General features: G+C 37.4%; 1 protein-coding gene across 18 annotated transcripts in view; it reads right to left on the bottom strand.

The window, feature by feature from the left end:
* Nucleotides 1–422: 422 nt before the first annotated feature.
* The window catches only part of HDAC9 (histone deacetylase 9), a 1,063,328-nt gene continuing 1,045,646 nt past the window's right edge, over nt 423–18,104 (bottom strand). For 17 of the 18 annotated variants that reach the window (XM_042248291.2, XM_060414369.1, XM_042248295.2 and 14 more), the window contains one exon: nt 423–6,782. In XM_042248291.2, the coding sequence (XP_042104225.1) occupies nt 6,743–6,782 (40 nt within the window). In that variant the 3' untranslated portion in view covers nt 423–6,742. 18 annotated transcript variants of the gene reach the window in all.

Below are 18,104 nucleotides of genomic sequence, written 5' to 3'. Positions count from 1 at the left end.
CTGGAGTGGGTTGCCATTTCCTTCTCCAGGGGATCTTCCTGACCCAGGGATTGAACCCACGATTCCTCTATTACAGGTGGTCTCCTGTGTTGTAGGGGGATTCTTTAATGACTGAGCCATTCGGGAAGCCAGCAGGCACATTGTTGGTGCTTAATCACTGTTAGCTATCACTATTATTATTTACCCTGACCAGAAACTTACATTCAAACAGCAACTCCATTTTAATTTACTTTTTCTTTGGTGAATTCTCACATTATTATAAAGGGAATTTACTTGCAAATACCATTTTAGCTTTTTGAAAGTGGAGCAGCTATATGGCACAGTAATTTATAATTAGTAATATTTATTCAACAAATATTTGTTAAACAGCTAGTATTCAGAGTTTAATTGTAGGCACTATAGAGGTAGAAAAATAAGAACACTTTTATTTCAAATAGGTTTTATTCACTCTACAACTAGAGGAAGGTCTAGTTCAGTAGAAAACACAAGACAAAAGGAGAGCTTTCATATTCTTTGAAGGAGAATCATGACGTTAACATCATCAACAATAATCCGGAACACACCATTGGCTTTTCCATTCAGTATTTTCAAATACAAAAGAAAAGGAATCAGAAGGTGAATAGTCCATGAGCATATTCAACAATGGTATTGTTATTAGGTATTAATCCTTTATTAGATAATTATTTTTCACATCTGGGAAAACATCACTGGCAGCAAAATTTTAAGAAAAGTTTGGCAACATGTATTTTTCTCAGCAGTTCTGGATGACAGATTTTAGTGAATGCTAGCCAAAAAAATTAAGGGCAAAACCACTGGTGCACAGAAGACAACAAACTGATCTTATTACAGAAACAGATAGCAGACCACAATATAAAAGACATTTTAATTTTACACCAAGCCAGAAACTCCAGATTGATTGGCATACACATCAACAAGCCTGGTCCGTGTTTAATCATGAGAGTGACAAGTTCTGACTTCCTGCCTGCTCTGCCTACCTTATTTAAAAATATCAGGATATTTGCTTTCAATGACACAAACTGCCGAAGCTATAATCTACAGTGACCACTCACTGTTAACAGCATGTCTGTTTATGCCCAGTCGCCACTGAAAAGACAATTACATATCACCCAACTGTGGAGCTAGACATTGACACTGCTTACCCAGCAAGAGTTTAGGAATCTTACAGTTTAGGAAGAGCATATGAAGATTTTTAATCTAAAAACGGTCTTTGCATACTCAAGGAAGTGCCATTCCTCCTCAGATTTTAAGAGTTATTAATTCATATATTAAAAAAACCACACAAACAACAACAAAAAAACTATTCTACTCAGTTTTAATAAAAGCAGTAGCCAAAAATTGTTGCAAATTCTCTAACCAAATGTCATAAAATGCCAACTCCAAAAAAGGGCACCACGTTGAAGCCTAAAGGGCATGACTACAGTGTCCCACAAAACATTTGACCCTCCTCACTTGATGTTGCAACATTTGCTTCTAACATGCCTAAGGCCCAAACAGAAATAAAAGAACTCTGGATTTCTTGGAATAGTCTGTAAATATCTTACTTCCAAATTATATTGATTTAAAATTTCTCCTTTGCCATTTTTTTCTTCAGGTTGGAGTTTATGCTTGTGGGTTTGACTCATAAAACATCTAAAAGACGAGAAAAGTCTATATACAATCTTCTCTATGTGATAACTAGCAAAACACAATTAGGTAGTACCAAGAACGGTGGAAAACTGCATTTGAGACAAAAAGAAAAATTCTGTGCTAATGAAACAAATGACAGGCCCAAAGCTGTAGATTAAAACACAGTAACTTGATTTATCTATTGAGAATAGCAATAAGTCAAGTGGTTCTTGAAAGATAAAAAAAGAGTGTGTACTAGAGTGTTTATATATTATAAAATGGCAATACCTAGTGATGTCATAGGAAATAAGTTGCCAAGGTTGCTTCTACTAAGGAAACAGATTTAAGAAATTATTCTGATAGTTTTGATATGGCAATTTGGTATTGGCAGTTGGACAAGGGAAGGAGGGGAGGGGTGGAAAGGAAATTATTGGTTAGAAAGATTGGCACTGTATGGTGAATTTACCACATATTTGTTAAATGTTCCAGTTTGAGAATTAAGATGGTTTGAGAAATTATTACAACCCTGTAACCCTATCATTGAGGTCAAGCAGAAGCAGCCCTAGATCAAAAGTGTAAGGTTCACTTGTCTGACCCAGCTATTTCCAGAATATCAATAACTTTGACTCAGTTGTTGCATAAACCATTACATAAAACCTGCCAGGTGTACCACAGGAAAAACAAACTATAGTTCATTTGGAGAAATCAAGTTCTGTAGGCCTTTGTGAGTATACCATGTTCATCTAAAAACTTTATACTCTGGTCACAAGACAATCATGCTGTGCTTCACAAAGCATTTGATGGAGTAAAAACAAGCTGTTAGGAGGCAAAAGGTAAGATTTTCAATGTAAATATGACCAGCAAAAGAAGCCACATGCAGGCACTTATGTATTTTAGTGAGGGTGTTGATGAAAGTGATGGAGTACTCATAATGCTTCATTCAAAAGGCAATAGACAGTACAAAATAGTGCTGGAAACCAAAATATAATTGTGTCCTTTGGGAACACAGGACATATTTGATGATGATCATGACGATGCTGATGATCAATTTTGAAGACGACAAAATGCCTTCATTTCTTAGCATACACCATCTGCTTTTCATTTCTTTTGGAGATGAAAATGCCCTCCTATGGAATGGCTCAAGGTGTGTTGTTTCCTACTACTACTTTTTTTTTTTTTTTAATTTACTCAGTAAGTGAAGTGATTTCATTCCTGAATCAGGAAGATAGATCCTGCTAGAAATGACAATGTCAAACTCATAACAGTGATTGTTTCAAGCTTGGAATGAATCACTTTTAAGACAGGAACCTTTGGCTTATTTGTTTTGTGGCTATTAGGCATTTAATACTTCCACTGAGACAGAGTAAACGTTCTAAAGATAAATAGTAAAAAAAAAAATATTTAAATTGTCCTAAACATAAATGCTAGGATAAAAAATAAGTTTGAAAATGCTGATTGGAGAGAAATTTTCTCCCAGGAGAACTTCCACATGATCATTTTATAGCCATATGGAATCTTCAAAGAATCCTAGTAAATCCACAAAGCTTTGGGGAAATCCTTCTGAAATAAAATGGTACTGAATTGTTGGGGAAGACCAGTCTTAGTTTCTGAAATCTTTCTGTGAGGAGCTGTCCTGCTTTCAAATCTACCATGTTGCCAGTGAGAGGTGTGGGGGAATTTTGCAAAGGTTTATAGTTAAAACCGAAGGTGTGATTTCAATTTCTACAATTGATCACAGAAATATGCCTTACAGTAGTTTGTTCATAAGTATCTGTTTTCTCCAAAAGCTGACTTTTGTCTCCACTATTGATGTCATTGTTGTTCAGTTGCTATGTCATGTCTGACTCTTTGTAATCCCATGGACTGCAACACGCCAGGCTTCCCTGTCCTTCCCTGTCTCCCAGAGTTTGCTCAAACTGATATCCATTGATCCAGTGATGCCATCCACGCATCTCATGCTGTTGTCCTTTCTCCAGCTGTCAGGCTTTCTCAGCAACAGGGTCTTTTCCAATGGGTCAGTTCTTCACATCAGGTGGCCAAAGTATTGATGTTGTAAATTTGTTAAAATATTTAAAAATATTTCATCTCAAAATGTTTTCACCTACTAAGCAATGATTAAATAGCCTCTATGATCATTTGAGTTCCATTTCACTTTACTTATTATTTAATAAAACTGGATTTCAATTTAATATATAACCCCAGATTATACAATTGAGAAGATTTTCTTACATTTTCATTTTGTACCTATTATCACTCCTTGTATTGTTTACTAGTAGATTTCACAAAAACATTTATTTTTATCCCTCATATATGAGTTGTTATAAGACTGTGAGAAAGTCTATGTAATTACCCTTCGAAGCAGGGAATAGAGAGAGACATATTATTGATAATGCTTACAGAAGAGTTTTTATAACAGCCCCTTACTGGGAATTCTTGTGAGCAATAAAAATAAAATGTGTAAGTTAAGGAAACTATACCAAGTGAAACTACCTGTTTTAAAAAATTCTGTTCTATTTCAAAAGTACTGATATTCTCCAAAAGCCTCCATTCTGTTCCTGAGGGCTACACGCCATCTTGTAACGGTACTATCAAAAAGCACTGGCATTTGGTTCTTACAACTACATTCAGCTGTGATTAATCCTCTCCATAGTTTATCTGCCTCTCTGTGTATCCTAAAGACTCTAACTGCAACCAACTGGGTCCTGTATCACGTGGAAGGATGTGTGATTAACTCATTAATGTTTAAGGTTTTAAATCTTAAAAACCATGGCGATGTGCTAGTGATTTGGCTTTATCAGACTGATGGCTATGTGTAATGTTTAAGGTAAAATTACTGTAGGAAACTTCAGTAAATTAGTATGTTTGCATTATACCATTTCATTTTCTTATTCAAAGTCTAAAAAAAATATCTGGCGGGACTGAGAGGAAGAATAGAGATTTGTAATTACAAAGTTGATTTTAAAAAGTTACAATTATGTTTCCAATTACAATATGATAGAGCTTTCCTTTTTAAAGGGAGGGGGGAATGTGTTTTTTTTTTTTAAGCCTTTGGTTTCTTTAAGTAAATCTCCTTAAGTAATTACAGCAAAAATAGCAAGAGCTAGCAAGTATGATTGGCATGAATTTCTCTAAAAATATCATGAAAAAAATTCATTACTATTGTGAATCTAGGTTGACCTTACCCTTATGCAATGAAAGTAATTTTTAATACTGAGTTACATTCCATTTCAGATTTCCTATTTCAAAGAGTGTCTCAAATTTCTAAGATGTTAAACCAAGTATTGAGCCATTTTTGTATATGTAATAAAAGTCTTTAAAATTAAAATGGTAATCCTAAGAAAACCAAATGCATGAAAAATATGGTCTGACTGTATAACAAAAGGGAGTTATATAATTCTACGTGAGTGAAATCTTTCATCTTTGATTTACAGGTTGGAGTCCTCTTTAACTAAAACCATATTGTTCCATATCTTTCATATCATGGCCTTCCCTAAAACCTTGTTTTAATTAAGGTTTCTTTCAGATTTTTGAATAAAAGCATGACAATCTTCACTTATGGCTTTAATATATCCTTTGAGTTAGGAAAATATATAAAAAGAAACATCAATTCTTTTGAAAGCATCGTCAGATATTAAATACTGTGAGGTATTCTACATCAATGTCTTTAGGTGTTTGAGTTATACATTGAAATAGAATAATGGGAGGTAGGGGAATAACCTACTTATATTTAATAAGTTGCTTTTAATCTCAGAAATAAATGTCCTTTATTTTTTGCCTTTGACACTAAGGCAACATGTGTAAAGGTTAAGTTTGTGTTGTGTTGTTTTCACATGAAGGCACAATTTCAAGGTTAACTCAATTCTAGGTGACTTCAAATAGGCAATGCCTTCATTAACACATTTCAAAGATCTGGAAAATTCAGTAACATTGCTTAAACCATATTTACCCTCAGTGGTTTTACTGCTAAAAGAATACATCAGACTAAGCAACTGTGTTAACCTGGGAAATTAAAAAAAAAAAAAAAAAACAACTAAGTTCACAAAGCTCCTGAGTAATTGGGGAGATTGTGGGTAATCCTCACCTTTTTTTTTTTTTTAATTGGAAGGAAGGATGAAAGGCAAGAAGAAAGGAAGTAATGGAAGACTAAAATAAAAGTAAGAGAAGTTCTTGATAGATTTGGAACAAATTAAGATGGCCTTGGAAAAGACACACACTTTTTCAAAGACAGTTAAAATACTCCATGGAACATATGCTCAGAGCTACTGTCCTCAGAGCAAGAGATGTACAGTGGGGGGAGGGGGGAAGGGGGATGGGTGGAGGGAGCCATCATCCCACATGAACTGCAGAGTTCCTGTGTCAGAACACAGAGAGGGAGGGATGTTAGGGAAGCGGCATGACTTCTCAAAAAATTACATATAATATGTGACGTTCCTTTGCCACTGGACTTTGAGATACTGCATGTTTTATTCCCCTGGAAAAAAAGGCCTCATCTCAGTTCCTCCATGTTGGACTCTTACTAGCAAGAGTTGAACCATGTGTTAAAACAAAGGCCAAAAACAAACAGAACAGAACAAAACAAAACAAACCCCGTGATCTGTCGGGAATTGCTATCCGTTCATAGCTGAAAGCAAATCCTGTAAACAATTTAAGACTGTCTGACAAAAAGTTACCCAAAAAAAAAAAAAAAAAAACTGATCAGAATGTTAGGAATGAGTATTTCTCAGGTTTTGCCCAAAATTTCACTGGCTGTCGTAGCATCTATAATTAACAGTATCTAATGCTGTGTTGCATGTTTCTAGTTCATCCTTTGGGCCTGGGAGTGGGTTACCCAGCATATTAAAAGCATGCTGGAAGCAGTTTCTTCCAATCGTGGTTTACTGTAACTTTAGAATCACAGCGGTTACTTTTAAGGAATCTTTAATGCCCTTTCAAGTCCATCCAAAGAACAAGTGAAGCTGCTGTTCAGAATTTTGTGCCCAGTGTTTATGTTCCATCGAATCTGTGCCACCCAGGCAGCAGACAAGACATGTCTGAAGGTGCTGGGTGGTGGGGGGATACACAATGATGTCACACACAGGAAATATCGGGGGTGGGGGGCTGGGGAGGACTTGGCACTTCACAAGGCTGGCTCCTCTTCCATAGGCTCACCAGCAGTTCTGTAAAAATAAACAGGCAATCAGAATACAGCATAAGAGTACACAATGACATTGTAGATTTTCATGCATAATCAAAGCTGATTTTTCAGCTCTCTCTGATGTTTATTTGTGTTATTCAGTTATCCATAAATAGAGTTTCTTTCCTAGGAAGTATAAACAAATGTCAAGTGGAAAAACATTTTCGATCCAAGCAATCATTGGAAATGTTCCTGTTTATATTAAAACATGTCAGAATATTTTATAACTCTAGATTCCAAAATGTACATGTTTTGTGTCTCGTACAGTCCAATAATTTATTGAAAAAATTAACGATATTTTATTTTAGGAGCAATTGCAGTGATTTCCTATGGAACCAGTTTGCTAACGAGAGCAAAGGACCTAGCTAGCTTCTGAGGGAGACTCACCAGGGTTCTGGTTTTTGCTTCTGTTCTTTCATAACTGGATTGGCTGCCTGCCGGAGGCATTTCAAATCAAATTCTGAATTTGATTAGCAAATCGCTGCTACAGACCCAACGTTTTTACAAGAAATGCACTATCGTCGTGTGTAAATGGTTTTTATTCGGCATCATCTGTGGGGTGTTCTGCTCCGGCAAAACCAAAACTAATTGCTTGAAAATTTATACTTGAGATTTAGCCTTAATTTACTAACACTCTGAGGGTGTTTCAAGACAAACTTTTATAATGATTTTTAATTTAGTCAAAAGGACAAACTGTAGCCAGAATCCAAATACACGAGGAAACTGGTTTGCTGGGGGAAGAATGTTGGGGTCTGAGATGTCGGGAGAACCAAGTATGAGTCTGAGGCTCTGCAATTTGCTAATACTGCAACTGCTAACGTTGTAACTATACTTCTGTGAGGCCGTGGTTTCATGTTTAAAACGCTGAGAAAAAAAAGATGTTCTTACAGAATTAGTGAAGGTTAAAAAATGAAGTGAAATTGACTTCTAAACAATATACACTATGAGACAGTAGTTACTTAATACTTTGGATTTGTCCCTTCATCATCTTACATAAGCGTAAAACTGTGTGGAACGGTACAGAGTTATGCCTAATGCTACCAGAGTGAAGTGAAGTGAAGTCGCTCAGTCGTGTCCAACTCTTTGCGACCCCATGGACTGTAGCCTACCAGGCTCCTCCATCCATGGAATTTTCCGGGCAAGAGTACTGGAGAGGGTTGCCATTTCCCTCTCCAGGGGATCTTCCTGACCCAGGGATTGAACCTGGGTCTTCTGCATTCCAGGCAGATGTTTTAACCTCAAGGAAACACAATAATTGGATGACAGTTCTCTCTCAATGGTGGAAGAACAGGTAGGTGGTTTTAATTTTCTTTTTCATACTGTTTATCTAGTTGCCAATATTCTGTAATGCATTACTTTCATATTAGAATGTTTGTTAATGAAGGCAAATGAACAATATAGGTGTGTTGTTTTATACATGTAAAGAAAAAAAGATTTCTATATGTATCAATAAAGTAGCTGACATTTTAATTTAGCATTTTTAAAATAAATTTAAAACATTGAAAGATTTTATCCATGGAACAGTAAAAGATTTTTAATGTATACACAAAAGGATGAGAAATGTTAGGTATTCATTATTATTTAAAAAGGATATCCAAATGAGTCTATGTGGAATACTTAGAAAAATTCTTAGAGAAGTTATAGCCTGTCCCAGAGTATATTGGATAAGAAGGTTGTGAGAAAGTGTTTAGAGTTGCTATATGTAAAGGGTTTTTAAATGAGTCATAAGTCATCCTATAGGAAAATCTTTCCAAAGTAAAATTAGCAGCATTCCCAGAAGAAAAGGAAAACAGTTAAGTAAGTAAGCTAATTTATTCACAAACATGTGAACATATTTACATTTGAGAATACATGGATTATATAGGTATAGAATCCTCAAATCAGATACTCCAATAGAGACTGAACTTTTGTATTATTTCCAAGCTTTATTGAGATACACAGTTTGTTGATTACAAGTTAAAGGCAATGTGATGATTTGATACAAATATATATTATGAAAGGTTTACCATAATAATACAGCCTTCACCTCCTATAATTACCATTTTTGTTGCTATGATGACATTTAAGAAGATTCTTATAGCAAATTGTGAGTGTACAACATAGCATTGTTAGCTATAAGTCAGCATGCTGTATATCAGATCCCCAGCAGTTAGACATCTTTTAACTGGAAGCTTCCACATTCTGACCAGCATTGTCCCATTTCCCTAATCTGCCAGCCCTTGGTAACTTTCAGTCTACTATTTCTGTGAGTTTAACATTTTCTTCCAGTTTTATTGAAAAGTACTTGACATACCTTACTGTGTAAGTTTAAGGTGTACAGCACGATAGTTTGATTGACATATATAGTGAAATTATTACCACAGTAGTTAAGGTAATATCCATCACCTCATACAGAGTTTAGTGTTTATTTTTTATTTCATATATAAGTGAGATCATACAGCATTTATTTTTCTCTGTCTTATATCACTTAGCATAATGCTCTCAAGTTTCACCCATGTTGAACCATTTTTTATGGCTGAATAATATTCTATTTTATGTATACACCACATTTTCTTATCTTGGCTATTTTAAATAACCCTGCAATGAACATTAGAGCACAGCAGTCCTTTCACTTTGAGCCATTTACATTTAAAATAATTATTCATAGTTAACTTCAGTTAAGTCACTCAGTCGTGTCCGACTCTTTGCGACCCCATGAATTGCAGCACTCCAGGCCTCCCTGTCCATCACCAACTCTTGGAGTTCACCCAAACGCTTGTCCGTCGAGTAGGTGATGCCATCCAGCCATCTCATCCTCTGTCCTTCTCCTTTGCCCAATCCCTCCCAGCATCAGGGTCTTTTCCAATGTGTCAAATCTTCACATCAGGTGGCCAAACTATTGGAGTTTCAGCTTTAGCATCAGTCCTTCCAAAGAACACCCAGGACTGATCTCCTTTAGAATGGACTGGTTGGATCTCCTTGTAGTCCAAGGGACTCTCAAGAGTCTTCTCCAACACCATAGTTCAAAAGCATCAATTCTTCAGCGCTCAGCTTTCTTCACAGTCCAACTCTCACATCCATACATGACTACTGGAAAAACCATAGCCTTGACTAGATGGACCTTTGTCGGCAAAGTAATGTTTCTGCTTTTGAATTTGCTATCTAGGTTGGTCATAACTTTCCTTCCAAGGAGTAAGCGTCTTTTAATTTCATGGCTGCAGTCACCATCTGCAGTGATTTTGGAGCCCCCAAAAATAAAGTCTGACACTGTTTCCACTGTTTCCCCATCTATTTGCCATGAAGTGATGGGACCAGATGCCATGATCTTCGTTTTCTGAATGTTGAGCTTTAAGCCAACTTTTTCACTCTCCTCTTTCACTTTCATAAAGAGGCTTTTTAGTTCCTCTTTACTTTCTGCCATAAGGGTGGTGTCATCTGTATATCTAAGGTTATTGATATTTCTCCCGGCAATCTTGATTCCAGATTGTGCTTCTTCCAGCCCAGGGTTTCTCATGAAGTATTCTGCATATAAGTTAAATAAGCAGGGTGACAATATACAGCCTTGACGTACTCCTTTTCCTATTTGGAACCAGTCTGTGGTTCCAGGTCCAGTTCTAACTGTTGCTTCCTGACCTGCATATAGGTTTCTCAAGAGGCAGGTCAGGTGGTCTGTATTCCCATCTCTTTCAGAATTTTCCACAGTTTATTGTGATCCACACAAAGGCTTTGGCATAGTCAATACAGCAGAAATAGATGTTTTTCTGGAACTCTTGCTTTTTTGATGATCCAGCGGTTGTTGGCAATTTGATCTCTGGTTCCTCTGCCTTTTCTAAAACCAGCTTGAACATCTGGACATTCACGGTTCACATATTGCTGAAGCCTGGCTTGGAGAATTTTGAGCATTACTTTACTAGCGTGTGAGATAAGTGCAATTGTGTGGTTGTTTGAGCATCCTTTGCTATTGCCTTTCTTTGGAATTGGAATGAAAACTGACCTTTTCCAGTCCTATGGCCACTGCTCAGTTTTCCAAATTTGCTGGCATATTGAGTGCAGCACTTTCACAGCATCATCTTCCAGAATTTGAAACAGCTCAACTGGAATTCCATCACTTCCACTAGCTTTGCTCGTAATGATGCTTTCTAAGGCCTACTTGACTTCACATTCCAGGATGTCTGGCTCTAGGTGAGTGATCACACCATCGTGATTATCTGGGTGATGAAGATCTTTTTTGTACAGTTCTTCTGTGTATTCTTGCCACCTCTTAATATCTTCTGCTTCTGTTATGTCCATACCATTTGTCTCCTTTATCGATCCCATCTTTGCATGAAATGTTCCCTTGGTATCTCTAATTTTCTTGAAGAGATCTCTAGTCTTTCCCATTCTGTTGTTCTTACTTACTACCACCATATAGTTTTCTTGCTGTTTTGTACTTTATTTTTTTTCCTCTCTTGATGCCTTCCTTTAAAATTGAAGATTTTTCCATAGTGGTATGCTTTAATTCCTTTCTCTTTATCTACTATAGGTTCGTGCTTTGCAGTCAACCTGAGGCTTACTTGAAACTTTTTATAGATAATAACAGTCTAATTTTAAACTGTTAATAACTTTGATTGTATATAAAACATATACTTTCACTCCTCTAGTTTGTTTTTGATGTTATGATTTATCTTTTTTGATACTGTGTATCCATTAATAAATTACTATAGCTATTTAAAATATTTTTGTACTTTAGCCTTTAAACACAGTTGTGTTTAACACATCACCATATTATAGTATTAGAGTATTTTGCATCTGACTATATACTTAACCAGTGTGTTGTATATTTTCATATGTTTTCATGTTAGTAATTATTGTACTATCTTTTCAGTGTGAAGAACTCTTTTTCAGCACTTCTTGAAAGAAAAGTCTAGTGGTGATGAACTATCTCATCTTTCTTCTTTTTGTTCGGGAAAGTCTATCTCCCCTTAATTTCTACGGACAGCTTTGGCAGGTAAAGTCTTCTGGTTGGCAGTTTTTGTTTTTGTTTTTTTTTCTTTCAGCACTTTGGATACATCATTCCACTCACTCCCATGGATGAAGGGTCTCACCACAGGGGTGAGCATGGCAGTAGAGGTTTGTGATGCAAGCCAGGCTGGGGGTGTGCAGGTACACAGCTGGAGGAGCGAGCAGAAGTTGAGATTCAGGCCAGTAACAAGAGACAGGGCTGACTGCTGAAAGCCCAGAGGCATTTGCGGGGACCTTGGCTGTCAGCACGGACGTCCCTGATTGCAGGTCTCGCTAGATGCACACGCGGCAGTGAAGGCTTGTAATGGGGCTGACAGCGTGGACGTGCACAGGTTGGCACCCTGCGCTTGCGCAGCCAGAGAGGCTGGGGCTGGCCACTGGTAAGGGTCCCAGGCTATGTGTGTGGTGGGGAGGGAGCAAGGAGAAACTTGGGCAATTGATGACCATGGGGGTGAAAACCAGTGAGGGGCAAACCTCAGTGGAGAAATCTGCAGGGAGCTGAAAGTGGCCGTGCTGGGCACTGGTTTCTTCCATGGTGCAAGCAGCTTGTAGAGCAAGGCCCTGGGAACATGGTCGCTCCCACTGCAGGACTGATACTGGTGGTCCCGCTGCCTCCTTCCCTGCTCCTAGTCATCTCACACGTCTCAGCTTTGCTGATCTCTGGGTGAAGTGAGACTGAAGTGCATCTTTCCTGCAGTGTCCCAGAAAGCTTGGGAAGCCAGTCATGCTGTTCTCCCTTTCTTGGTGAGGGAAACTGCTCCTTCCTGGTGCTGAGCAATGCCAGCCTGGAGGATGGGATGACACAAAATGAAGCTCTTTTGTCCAATTATTCTCAGGTGTTTTGTTCTCTGTTGCAGGTGTTTTCTAAAGTAGACACCTAAGCTGTCCCAGGGCTATTTCTGTTCATGGAGAGCAGTCGAATTATGGATCTCTGGTGTGTGTGTGTGTGTGGGGGGGGGGGGGTGGGTACAGAACAGAGGCTCAGTTTTTCTGTCATCTTAGTGACAATACTCCCTCCATCTGAATTCTCCTACTTCTAACCCAAAGCCACACCAACATGATCATTCCCCTGCATCTAGCACTTAATTGTAGCAGGAGTTTCAGAGACTGTGGTGAGTAGAGAATGTCTCAGGAGTCAAAGTAAAGAGCACATATCTGCCTTGGGTGGAAGATCTGTGAGTTCTCCAGGCATTTAGCCTAGACTCTGAGGAGGTAAGCAAAGTGTTTCAGCACAAACCATTCACTGCAGAATGAAGCTGCTTCTGTTAAAGCATGAAGGCTTTGAGGTACAATATAAAAAGCTTGCCATCAAGATACTTCTCTTCACTACCCTCTCTTCAAAAAGTCATTTTATATTAACCACTTTTGGGAAAATAGTTAATTTACATTCTAATGAAATGAATACACACAACCAGCCAAATCTCTGTGTCTTGAAACACAGTAGTTGGAAAATATCCTGGATTTCAAGGCAGATGCCATGTGTTGAGGTCCCAGCTCTGCCATTTTCTAAAATTTACCTGTAAGTCATGGTCTCTTTAAAACTGAAATAATAATCTGATCTGCTCTCTGGGTGTTCTCATAGCCATAGCTCTCAGTGGATACAGTATTATCATTACTTAATCCCTGTTACAGGTCTACATATTCTTTTAAGTTAACAAATCATCTTCATTAAACACTTAGAAAGTGAACTGGTTAGAGATGACCCTTAAATGTCTGTTTTTGGTACTCTGGAAATGTGGGGGCTCTCCACTTTAATCTTCTATGGACAGATACCAAGTTTACCTTGATTAACAGAAACACACTTGTGGTAAGAGATGGGGGAAAGGGAGAGAGGAATCTTCAGTATATAGATTTAATTCCATTTGCAATTAGGTGAGGTGGAGATAGAGGAAAGTCACGGATAACTGTAAAATGAAACCTTCAAAGATAAATTTTTGTATAATAGTTCAGCTGGCGGAAGGACATAAACTTCTCCAACAGTAAGTAGAAGTGAACACAGACAGTCCTCTATTGATGAAGGCTAAAGATTTCATACATTAAGTGAAGGATCAGTTTAGTCCAGCAATCATAATAGTTAATTTACAAAAATAAAAAGCAGAAAGAATTTGAGACAAGATATAGCATACAATTAAATTCTTGTATTTTTTCCTTAAAGGGGTATTTAGTTTCCTATGATTTTTAAAGCAGCATTTGTTAATTTATGTTAATGTTATTTCTAAGACACATTTCCTGTTGGTTTATTGATTTAATCCCTGTACTTTCCTCTTCCTCCTCCAAGGTAAGCAATCTAATTCTTGTTCTGTACATCGTTCTGTTCATAGGATTCCTTAAAGTTATATATTATTGTTTTATGGACATATATTTTCATTTTATGTAAATTTTACCATTTCTGTTGTGTAATTTTCTCACTGAGGACTACATTTATTATATAAACATCACTGTATGCAGTTATCATTATCTAGTCTGCAACAGCCAAGTAATACATGGCATCTCCTTGATGGTGTGACCTTCACATTTTGACCTTCGTTATTCCAATAACGGACACTGGGTTTAATGATTCCCTTCTTACCTGTCATGAAGAAGCTGTAGTGAGCTTCTTAGTACATGTACTGTAATTACCCTGGATGGGAATATCTTCAGTATACATTTCTAGGAGCAAGATTATCAGGTTATTTGCTTTGTGTTGACTAAAACTGGTAGTAAACTGCTTTCCAGAATGCTGCCATAGTTTACTGTGAGAGCTGCAAAGCCTCACATCTCCACCAGTGCTGGCACACTCCTCAGACTACTGAAGTTTTCAGTGATTAAAGAAACAATGATATTGAGTATCTATGATACACCCCTGGCTCTGTTCTGTGTACAAGAGGTATAGGGGAGACACAGTACTGATAGAACAGAAGGGCCTGATCTGATCTGTACTGACAGACAGTGACAATTCTCCAAGAAGAGGAAGTGATATTTGATCTGAGCTCTAAAAGGTAAGCTGGACGACGATGTGAAAGCCAGTGAAGGGTCAGTGAGAAGACAAGCTAAGTATTCCAATCAGAAGAGAGGGTGTGTGCCAAGAAGGCCTGAGATGGACGTGAATATAGCTTTTGTGAGAAAATGTGATAGTGTGTTGTGCTTTCACTACATACCCACCAGACAGGCTAAAATAATAAGGACCCATTATACAAGTGCAGGTGAGGATATAAGACAAATGTAACTGTCTTTCATTGCTGGTGGGAAAGAAAAATAGCACAAAGTAAAAACCTGTACAAAAGTTTCATAAAGACTTAGATTTCTCAAAGAATTAAAAACAATTACCATATGATCCAGGAATTCCACTTCTGGGTATATAGTAAAAAATATCTCAAAATCAGATCTTGAAGAGATGACTATATACTTATAATCATTGAAGAATTATTTATAATAGCCAGAGGTGGAAGCAACCTACATGCCCATTGTCTGATGAAGAGATAAAGGAAATGTGGTAAGTGCCTACAATGAGTTACTACTCAGCCATAAAAAAGGTAGAAATTATGTCATGTGCTACAACAGGGATAATAAACCTTGACAACTTTATGCTAAGTAAGCTAGTCACAAAAAGGCAAATACTTCGTGATTCGCATATATGATATATCTGAAGTTGTCACATTCTTAGAATGGTGGTTACCCGGAGCTAGGCTAAGGGGAAAAGGAAAGTTGTTTAATAGGTATAGAGTTTTAGTTTTGCAAGATGAAAGTTCTAGAGATATGAGCATACAGTTAATACTACTGTACTGTATACTTAAAGTGGTTCATAGAGTAAATGTTATGTATTTTTTCCTTAACAAAACAACTTCACAGCAGCTTTATTCACAACAGTCCCTAACTGGCAGAAGATCTGAAGAGAGATTTTTCCAAAGAAGATATCTATTTAATAGATGACCAACAGGTAAATGAAAAGATGTTCAACATCACTAATCATCAGGGAGATGCAAATCAAAACCAGGTATTAATCTGTTTCAAAGTTGGCAAGATCACACAATGGAGGAAAGACAGTCTCTTCAATAAGTGGTGCTGGGAAAACTAGACAGGTACATGTAAAAGAATGACATTAAAGTACTCCATAACACCATATACAAAATAAACACTAAATGGATTAAAGACCTATCTGTAAGACCACGTATGTAAAATTCTGTGGGATCGACATGTATACACTGCTATTCTTAAAATAGATAACCAATAAGAACCTACTGTATACCATAGGGAACTCGCAGTCTGTAATAACCTAAATGAGAAAAGAACTTGAATAGATACGTGTATATTCTGCTGTGCACCTGAAATTAACACAACATTGTGAGTCAACCATAGTTCAATATAAAATACAAATTTTAAAGACTAGGTGGCTTGCTCAAGCTATTGTTTCTATCTTGGATGCCTCTGTTCTTATTTACTAGGTGAACTCCTCCATTTCTCTACCCTAGCTCAGTTGTCCTGCCTCTGTGGTTTGTTCCCCAGTTCTTGGCCTATGTTAAGTCGTTTTTATCCTGTAGCTCAGTCTATCAAATGACTCATCATTTACTGTAGTTGGTTATTTATGTTTGATCCTGTGGTAGAAAGAATGATAGCCCCCCAAGATGTCCTAGTCCCTGGAAACTGTGGATATGTTTCCTTGCATAGGAACACGGACTTAGTAAATATGATAAGATTAAGGACCTCAAGACAGAGAGATGATCCTGGTGGGTCCACTCTAGGATCTTAGAAGCAGAGAGACTTCCCTGTTTTTGAGCCAGCTTTTTTCCTCTTTCAGTCAGAGAGAGAGATGATGATGATGACTGCAGAAAGGTCAGAGATGTGAAGTTGCTGGCTTTGAAGACAGAGGAAGGAGCATCTAGAAAGTGGGAAAGGCAAGGAAACAGTCTCTTCCCTTGGAGCCTCTAGCATGGAACAAGACTTGGCCAACCTCTATACTGTAACCTAGAAACTTGTCACTCTTCTGACCTTTTTGTCATTTTGAGCCACTAGGTCTATAGTAATATTTTAAGATAGTAAGAGAAAATGAATACAATCTCTGAATATGGGAAAATTTTGAAGACTCCATGGAAACTCTGTGACCCTCACTCCCAGAACTCTTGTCTGGCATGTAGAAAATAATCAGAAAATGTTTAAATGGACCAGATGTTCTCCCTCCTCTTACTGCAGGTCACAGAATAATCCTGGCATCTGTCAGCATCAGACCCAAGACAGTCCCTTTCTCCATTCAGACACTTTGCTTTCCCTTCCTGTCTCTATCATGTTTCCTCAGTTAATCCATCTCTATGGTATGAGTACTATGGATTCTGGTCAGCCAACATATCTGAAAAATGGATACTGTCAATGGTACTATGGAAGAAAAACATAAAACACACATTTTGAAAACTTATAAAAAGATAAAAACATTGATTCCCCCAGAAAATAGTAAATAGAGACAATAAGACAAAGCTCACATAGTACTACGAATTGTCATTACCATCTTAACAATGTTTTGTCATCTGTCTTGAACTCATTACGAAGTATTTATTACCTACAATGTATTGGGCATTGTAACTGTTCTCATCAGCCAATCACAAGATTAGTTAATTGAATCAATTTATTGCTTAGTGATTATCAATCTCTTATTTTTAATGACTACACTACTGATTTAACCTATGAACATATTAAATGTTAAACATACAGACGCCCAGGTACAATCTATTTCTAATATTGTAGGTCACTAGATGATGAAGAATATATTAAGGGAGGGAAAACAATAAAGCAAACTGAAGCAGCAGGAAAATGATAGAAAAATAATAAAAGCCAACCTTAATATTGAGAACTTACCATGTTGTCAAGTGTTAAGTTCTTAAGATGAATTATCTCATTTTATCCTCAAAACCCTATGAAATTTTCCCTTCATTTTAAAAACAAGGAAAGTAAAGCCCAGAGAGATAATAATAACTGTTGATCAGGCACATGCTGCTTAATTTGGAGATGGGATTTGAACCTAGGGAAGATCCCCTGGAGGAGGGCATGGCGACCAACTCCAGTATTCTTGCCTCAAGAACCACGTGGACAGAGGAGCCTGGCAAGCGAGAGTCCGTGGGGTTGCAAAGTCAGACACAGCTAAGGTCACTGAGCACACACATAGCTGATTCCAGAGTCACACTCTACTCTTCCTCTGTGTGGTAAGAACGTAACAGTGAAGAAGTATACTGTTCTTTTTTTCAAATTAAACACTTATTTGTAAACAAATACACTGGATTTATTCCCTAAGAGTTCACACACATCCCAAGAACACACTTTAGGCACTGAACACAGAGAAAAATGATGGGGCCAGGAGGAG

Source organism: Ovis aries, chromosome 4 (genome assembly GCF_016772045.2).
Source record: "Ovis aries strain OAR_USU_Benz2616 breed Rambouillet chromosome 4, ARS-UI_Ramb_v3.0, whole genome shotgun sequence".
NCBI classification, from domain to species: Eukaryota; Metazoa; Chordata; class Mammalia; order Artiodactyla; family Bovidae; genus Ovis; species Ovis aries.
The sequence above is the reverse complement of the archived record's forward strand: the minus strand, read 5'-3'. Positions and strand labels throughout refer to the sequence as shown.